The 8548-nt window shown below is 53.5% G+C and overlaps 2 protein-coding genes across 2 annotated transcripts; both read right to left on the bottom strand.

Moving 5' to 3' along the window:
- Positions 1 to 49: 49 nt before the first annotated feature.
- LOC106818295 (dynactin subunit 1-like) lies at positions 50 to 1412 on the bottom strand. Its single transcript, XM_014823017.1, has one exon. It carries the CDS (start codon positions 1410 to 1412, stop codon positions 522 to 524), a length of 891 nt encoding a protein of 296 aa, XP_014678503.1. The 3' UTR covers positions 50 to 521.
- Positions 1413 to 7043: 5631 nt separating this feature from the next.
- LOC106818294 (interaptin-like) lies at positions 7044 to 8060 on the bottom strand. Its single transcript, XM_014823016.1, has one exon. The coding sequence runs from the start codon at positions 7791 to 7793 to the stop codon at positions 7044 to 7046; it is 750 nt and encodes a 249-aa protein (XP_014678502.1). The 5' UTR covers positions 7794 to 8060.
- Between the last annotated feature and the right edge of the window lie 488 nt (positions 8061 to 8548).

The raw sequence follows: 8548 nt of genomic DNA, 5'->3' as shown, positions 1-8548 counted from the left end.
CACGCAACCCGCTCCTCGGCGGTCACCGCGGGCAAGGGGGTATCTGCCCACACGGGCAGTGGGCGTGACCCCACCACCCGCGTCGATACTCCAGATCGACACGTGCCATCCCCGTCCGCTCCGCTAACACATCCGGCGGTGTTATAAAGGAGGAGTCGTACCCCCGCGAGCGTAAACATCACCCGCAGGAGACTCACGAGGCGTCATATGCTTCGTCACTTCCTCCTCCCCGCAGATTCGTACAGTGTTATCTCACCACGGGGTCCTACCCCAGCTTGAGCGATCCTATTGCCACCGTATGTCTCTTCTTCTTCCCTCTCGCTGCCACTCATCTGTCTAGACGTAGTACACGGGCGGCTGCACCTGCACCCGGCTACGCGTAACTTGCTCCGGCATTTGCGCCAAGCCCCGTGGTCGGTAACCATGCTCCATGGCTCCAACGGCCTTGTGCCACCTCGCCGTCTCGTCTGCCATGCCCGCTTTCCCCACTTCATCTCCTTCGCTGCCGGCTGGCGAGGGCGTCAAGTCCGCTGGGGGTCGTGCGTCGCACCGTTCCGACTCCTCATCGTCGGCGTCGGCCGTCTCTTGGTCGACAGGCATCTCGCACTCAGCCCCAGCAGTTCCTTGCTCTGTCGCGACTCTTGGACCTTGTTCAATTGTTTCAACGTGTCGTCGACGTGGTCACCATTGACACTCTGGACAACATCCTCTTGTCCCTCTCCCTCCGATCGCCGGACCTGCAACAACAGCTTCTCCTTGGCTTCGTTCAGTTCCGGTAGCTCGAGCATGAGTGCATCCATCTGCCGCTGCATGTCCTGCACCTTGCTCTCTAGCTCTGACCGCACATACACCTGTTCCTGTAGCTTTCCCTCCAGCTCCTTCACCATCTGTAGCTGCTCTGCCTCGCTGCTTTGAAGGGAGTTCAATCGGTTCTTCAGCTTCGTCGACTCCTCCTGGGCGGCCGTAGTAAGCGCATTGGCCTTCGCTAGCTCGGAGTCGGCCGTCACATGCTGCATACGCTCTGGATGTAGCTCCTCCGTCACCTCAGCTAGCCGCCGCTGCAGCGTGTGCTCAACCTCCGTACGCTGAGAGATGCTGCCCTCCATCTCATGGTTGGCTCTCTCCGACTGCATGAACTTCTCCTGGTAGTAGGTCACCTGCTGATCGATCTCGTTCTGCATGCGCTGAGCCATGTTCGTGCGCTCAGCCTGCAGATTCTGCACCTCGGCCGTCAGCTGAGATATCTGACGCTGGCATCGATCGTTCTTCTGCTTCAGCTTGGAGTTCAGCTGTCCAAGCGTCTCTATCACGAGCTGACGCGTGTCCTGCCCCTGCTGCTTCTGTAATTGACTCTGAAGCTGTCCCACCTCCTGCACATGTTTGTCGTGCGCTTGCTGCATGACATTCTTCATCGCCTGCAGCTCATTACGCTGTGCAATCAACTGTACTGCTGTGGCCCATGATGGTCGACCTTCTCTCGCCGGCGTCTCCTCTGTTCCGCGAACTCTCGCCAGCGTCTCCTTTGTTCCGGGCACTCTCGCGCGAAATGGCCCACTTCTCCGCAATCGTAGCAGGTCACTGGTCTGTGTCCCTGACACTTGGACCCTCTCTAACGATATCCGGCCCTGCCGCTGCTAGGAGGCGCTGGGCGTTGGACGCCGAGTCCCCCACTACTCAGAAGGTCTCTTAACATCCGCTTGATCTCGGACAGAACAGCGGCTCCCGCATTTTCCCTGGAACTGGCTTCCCCGGATTTTGCCACCTCCCGCACTGACCGCAGTTGCCCATCGATGCTCCGTGGCAGCCACCGAGGCGTCTCCCTCTCCGCTACTACCGCTGGGCTGACAGCCGGACCGTCCCCCACTTCACCTGCCTCTCCTTCCATTGCTCGCCCTGCCTACGCCGCGATCCTGGTCACGGCACCACTGTAACGGTTTTCGCCCTCTCTCTGATCGCCTAACCAACCGACTCGACTACTACCCTTGGCCGTGGTCTAGTACGGTTGCCGTTGTCGCCGCGCACCCTGACAGGGCCGTTACTCCCCGTCCTTTACCGATTCGATCACTAGGATCGCGACGAGGCAGAGGCAGTCAAACCCCCGAGCGCCGAGAAAAGGGGGGGGCGTTCCAGTCGTCCAATGAGAGATACAGAGGGGAGGGGGGTGGTCGCAAAGTGATGTGCAAAGTAGGCAGTAATTGCAGCCACGCCTGCACATCCAGCGCAAACTAAAATCGCTTACGAACGTCAACAATAATTGCTAAAAGTAATTCCGTAGAGGCGAAAACACACGCATATAATATAGGAGAAACAAATGCACATAGCAGAAACGACAAAACACAGTGGCGTTCCACAGTCTGCTGGCTACAGCACACTAGAGTGGAACTCTCCACCCTATAGTGTCACGATTCTTCTCATAATTAATAAACACACAGATGAAGTTTTCCTTCCCTCCCTCCGTACACCTACGCTAGCCGTATAGTTAACTTGCATTACGTTCACAATAGTCTACAAATCCTACAATATTCCATAACACGTACGATTTTACCGATTAAATATACTATATGTACATACCACGTACACTACTAGCTACAGCATACAGCTACATACATACACATACTGGCTACAGCATACATGATACAGCTAAAGAACACTAATACTCACACTAGTAGTAGTAGTGTGGTAGTACTACTACTAGTACCGTACGCGCACTACGAAGCACTCATAATAGCGCTACAAATTACAGTACGCGCATGGTTAAGTTAACGGACGCATTCTGAAACACAACTGGCCGCGATCACTCTCAGGCGTATCTCCTTCTTCGCGCCGTTTTCTCTATTGTTTTCGCTTCCTGGAACCGTCCTCGCGGCTAGCGCCATCTCTCGTAAAATAAACTGCACATCGTGCTACCGAAACGCACGATGCCAAAAGCGAATCTGCTACAAAGTGAAGAGTTTAGATGTTAGGAGTTAAGAGCTAGGTGAGGAGTTAAGAGATGAGGAGTTTAATGTGAAGAGTTTAGACGTTAGGAGTTTAAGCTAAGGGGTTTAGAGGTGAGGAGTTTAAGGTAAGGTGTTTAGAGGTGAGGAGTTTAAGGTAAGGGGTTTAGAGGTGAGGAGTTTAAGGTAAGGTGTTTAGAGGTGAGGAGTTTAAGGTAAGGGGTTTAGAGGTGAGGAGTTAGAGGTAAGGGGTTTGGAGGGGAGGGGTTTAATGTGAGGAGTTTAGACATTAGGAGTTTAAGGAAAGGGTTTAGAGTTAAGGAGTTTAATGTGAGGAGTTCAGACGTTAGGAGTTTAAAGATGAGGAGTTAAAGAGCTAGGTGAGGAGTTAGGAGATGAGGAGTTTAAAGTGAGGAGTTAAGATGTTATAGGAGTTTAAGGTAAGGGGTTTAGAAGTGAGGAGTTAAGAGCCAGCTGAGGAGTATAGAGGTGAGGAGTTAAGAGCTAGGTGAGGAGTTTAAGGTAGAGTGTAGACGTTAGGAGTTTAGAGGTAAGGGGTTTAGANCGAATCTAACATTTCTGACGTCAATTTGTAATCTATTTCAACTTCATTTTATTTTTCATTCATTCATTTACTTCTAAATTCAATTCGTATCAATTTCGTCTGCTAATTCGTTTAACAGTACTTGTTCGAAGACATTAAAATCTCGTGATTAAAATCTGCTGAGTAACCCTCCATGGGGGCCACCATCTTGGATAAAGCCAGCGCACAGCAAGCGCTCGTGTGTCGTTCAAGAGGCGCTGCGTTCGTGCATCGAGCGTTCGCATTGAGCGTACGCTCTGTTGAACACGCCTCTACAGATGCGTGTTCAACAGCGCGAAAGCTCGCGTGGGCTTGCCTTCTCAACGACACCGCGCGGTCGAGCGCTCGCGAGCGCACGCGATCAGGCTCCCGAGGCTGTTCGCGCAGCGCGCGAGTTTTCAAGATGGCGACGGGCAATCTGGTGAATGCGAATCAAACACTTCTCTCGAATCTAATCTTCTAACGAATCTGACTTCAATTTCACTCTGTTTCATTTTATTTTGCAATAATTCTTCTAAATTCAATTCGTATTAATTTCGTCTGCTAATTCGTTTAACAGTATTTGTTTGAAGACATTAAAATCTCGCGATTAAATCTGATGAGGAAGCCGCCATCTTGGATAAAGCGAGCGCTCGGTGCATAGCTCGGTGTCGTTCAAGTGGCGCTGCGTTCGTGCTGCGAGCGTTCGCGCTGTTGAACACGCCTCAGAAGATGCTACACTACCCCTCCCCCAAGCGCAATGTGCCACACAAGCACGACAAGCGCGTATGTCACTCGCCAACCGCCGCTCCTCTGTCATGGTCACCTCAGCGCAGCTACAAGGTAAGGGCAAAGATCAAGCAGGCAGTGAGTACGTACGTGATTATTCGCTTGGCTTTGTTATGTTTGATTTTGAGTTACATATACACTTCTAGTGCATACCTATGAAGCACTCACGCAGGAAATGTTTATTTTAATTAAAGAGGGGAGATGTTATGATATATGACCGCCAGATGTCACGACGCGAACAACGTGTGTGTCGCGTGGTATGTGTAACGGATTTCCCGCTCTCTCTCTCTACCTAACTACCCGACTCGACTACTACCATTGGCCGTGGTATAGTACGGTTGCCGTTGTCGCCGCGCACCCTGACAGGGCCGTTACTTCCCGTCCTTTCCGATTCGGATCACTAGGATCGCGACGAGGCAGAGGCAGCCAAACACCCGAGCTCCGAGAAAAGGGGGTGGGGGGAGGGTCCGGTCGTCCAGTGAGATACGGAGGGGGGGGGGTGCCGGTCACGAAGTGAGAAGTGAGAAGTAGAAAGTAATAAGTGGAACTAGAAGTGTTTATTATTTATTAGATACCCATTGCTTTATCCTCGCGTCACACATCTACCAACACCGCGACAGCGGCACGTTCGCTCCGATCGTCGCGCGCGATTCGACGCGTAAGACCATCACGCCACCGTAACACGCGAACTAACAAATACTACGTGCTATTTAACCGCCAGTGCCTATACATCACAAATACGTTCGGATAACAGATCACTTCGCTATACTGTATAAACTGTCTAACGAGGGGTGTCACTTTCGGTGGCGCCCCCTGGTGTACAAAATATGCGGAAGCTCGATTCGCGGGGAGAATGCAAAATTTGTTGAGGAAAAACCCGCAAGTGTCAGCGTTAGCTTAAACCATAATGTAGGATTTCTGTACGGAATGTATACTGTATGTCTGTAGCCTCGGGCTCAGTGTAGAGATAAATACGGTACGGTTACAGGCTACAGCGTGTTTGAAATATGTCAGACATGATGCATTCATATAGTGTATTACTTTAGTACGAGTGTTCTGTATGCGTTATTAGCTGTACCGTAGCTGTAGCTGTATGCTGTAGTTAGTATGTGTATGTAGCTGTAGGCCTACACTGATAGTGATCATTATTGCGGTGAGTGTGCGCAGACACATCGGTTTGTGAGTGCGCTTGTAAACACTCGCGTTACTATAGGCCTACCACGTAGCACGTGGTGATACAGTGGCACTTGGTGAGACTGAGACTGAGACAGTAACACGTGACAAGACCGAGACCATAGCACGTGGTGAGGACTACGGCAGAGCGTCGGCAAGTGAGTTCCCGGGGGCCAGGGAGCCTACAGGATCGCCGTCGACGCCGAACGTTCTACCGACCCGTGGACGCGTGGGAGGAACTTCGCGTAGTGCCGGGGCCCACTAAGCGCCCCGTGCCGCGATTAGTTTATTTTGTAGTTGCGTATTCTTTTGTAATGTTTACCGCTGGGCGGTTGCCCCTTGTTCTTAGCGGAGTAGTTCAAGTGTCATCTGCTATGTTTTATTTTTATTTGATAGTATAAATTGAGCAGGTGCTTTTCAATTTTAAGTTGGGGGGAGTGTAGCAGATTCGCTTTTGGTATCTTGCGTTTCATTTTTGTCTCACGAGAGATGGCGCTAGCGGGGGATCTCCCGCAATAAGCAATTTGTGGGTACCCTCCACGAGGTCGGTTCCAAGAAGTGAAAACAAGAGAGAAAACGGCGCGAAAGGGAGACACGCCGGGGTAAACGGCGAGACAGCTGTGTTTGTCTTATTGCAGTCTTATTGTAGTCGGGATTTGTGGTATGATTGGTATCAGTGCTTCGTAGTGCGCGTACGGTACTAGTAGTAGTACTACTACTAGTGTGGTATCAGGAGTCTTATCAATATGATAGACTCCTGGTGGTATGTATAAGTCATGGACTCTTCCCTCTTTGTGGAACACTACCCACGGCGACAGGTTAGCTTCGCTCTTTTCGGTGTGCGTCTTCTGCCAGCCACCATCTGTGTAGTCAGTCGAGCAGCAATTACGTCGCCGGCGCTCGGGTGACAACACGCAACCCGCTCCTCGGCGGGTCACCACGGGCAAGGCGATATCTGCCCGCACAGGCAGTGGGCGTGACCCCACCACCCGCGTCGATACTCCAGATCGACACGTGCCATCCCCGTCCGCTCCGCTAACACATCCGGCTGTGTTGGAAAGGAGGAGTCGTACCCCCGCAAGTGTGACCATCACTCGCAGGAGATTCACGAGGCGCCGTATGCTTCTTCACTTCCTCCTCCCCGCAGACTCGTGCAGTGTTATCTCACCACGGGGTCCTACCCCAGCTTGAGCGATCCTATTGCCACCGTATGTCTCTTCTTCTTCCCTCTCGCTGCCACTCATCTGTCTAGACGTAGTACGCGGGCGGCTGCACCTGCAGCCGGCTACGCTTCACTTGCTCCGGCATTTGCGCCAAGCCCCGTGGTCGGTAACCATGCTCCATGGCTCCAACGGCCTTGTACCATCTCGCCGTCTCGTCTGCCATGCCCGCTTTCCCCACTTCATCTCCTTCGCTGTCGGCTGGCGAGGGCGTCAAGTCCGCTGGGGGTCGTGCGTCGCACCGTTCCGACTCACCATCGTCGGCGTCGGCCGTCTCTTGGTCGACAGGCATCTCGCACTCAGCCCCAGCAGTTCCTTGCTCTGTCGCGATTCCTTCAAACTCTTGGACCTTGTTCAATTGTTTCAACGTGTCGTCGACGTGGTCACCATTGACACTCTGGACAACATCCTCTTGTCCCTCTCTTTCCGATCGCCCACCTGCAACAACATCTTCTCCTTGGCTTCGTTCAGTTCCGGTAGCTCGAGCATGAGTGCATTCATCTGCTGCTGCATGTCCTGCACCTTGCTCTCTAGCTCTGACCGCACATACACCTGTTCCTGTAGCTTTCCCTCCAGCTCCTTCACCAACTGTAGCTGCTCTGTCTCGCTGCTTTGAAGGGAGTTCAATCGGTTCTTCAGCTTCGTCGACTCCTCCTGGGCGGCCGTAGTAAGCGCATTGGCCTTCGCTAGCTCGGAGTCGGCCGTCACATGCTGCATACGCTCTTTATGTAGCTCCTCCGTCACCTCAGCTAGCTGCCGCTGCAGCGTGTGCTCAACCTCCGTACGCTGAGAGATGCTGCCCTCCATCTCATGGTTGGCTCTCTCCGACTGCATGAACTTCTCCTGGTAGTAGGTCACCTGCTGATCGATCTCGTTCTGCATGCGCTGAGCCATGTTCGTGCGCTCAGCCTGCAGATTCTGCACCTCGGCCGTCAGCTGAGATATCTGACGCTGGCATCGGTCGTTCTTCTGCTTCAGCTTGGAGTTGTCCTGTCCCAGCGTCTCTATCACGCGCTGACGCGTGTCCTGCCCCTGCTGCTTCTGTAATTGACTCCGAAGCTGTCCCACCTCCTGCACATGTTTGTCGTGCGCTTGCTGCATGACATTCTTCATCGCCTGCAGCTCATTACGCTGTGCAATCAACTTCCCACTGTACTGCCGTGGCCCATGATGGTCGACCTTCTCTTGCCGGCGTCTCCTCTGTTCCGCGAACTCTCGCCAGCGTCTCCTCCGTTCCGGGCACTCTCGCGCGAAATGGCCCACCTCTCCGCAATCGTAGCAGGTCACTGGTCTGTGTCTCTGACCCTTGGACCCTCTCTTACGATATCCGGCCCTGCCGCTGCCAGGAGGCGCCGGGCGTTGGACGCTGAGTCCCCCACTACTCAGGTCTCTTAACATCTGCTTGATCTCGGACAGAACAGCGACTGCCGCATTTTCCCCGGAACAGGCTTCCCCGGATTTTGCCACCTCCCGCACTGACCGCAGTTGCCCATCGATGCTCCGTGGCGGCCGCCGAGGCGTCTCCCTCTCCGCTACTACTGCTGGGCTGACAGCCGGACCGTCCTCCACTTCACCTGCCTCTCCTTCCATTGCTCGCCCTGCCTACGCCGCGATCCTGGTCACGGCACCACTGTAACGGTTTTCGCTCTCTCTCTCTAATCGCCCAACTGACCGACTCGACTACTACCATCGGCCGTGGTATAGTACGGTTGCTGTTGTCGCCGCGCACCCTGACAGGGCCGTTACTCCCCGTCCTTTGCGATTCGATCACTAGGATCGCGACGAGGCAGAGGCAGCCAAACACCCGAGTGCCGAGAAAGGGGGGGTTCCGGTCGTCCAGTGAGATATGGAGGGGGGTGCCGGTCACG

The sequence above is a fragment of the Priapulus caudatus genome, unplaced genomic scaffold (assembly GCF_000485595.1).
Source record: "Priapulus caudatus unplaced genomic scaffold, Priapulus_caudatus-5.0.1 Scaffold2147, whole genome shotgun sequence".
Lineage (NCBI taxonomy): Eukaryota > Metazoa > Priapulida > Priapulimorpha > Priapulimorphida > Priapulidae > Priapulus > Priapulus caudatus.
This window is presented reverse-complemented; position numbering and strand designations above follow the sequence as displayed.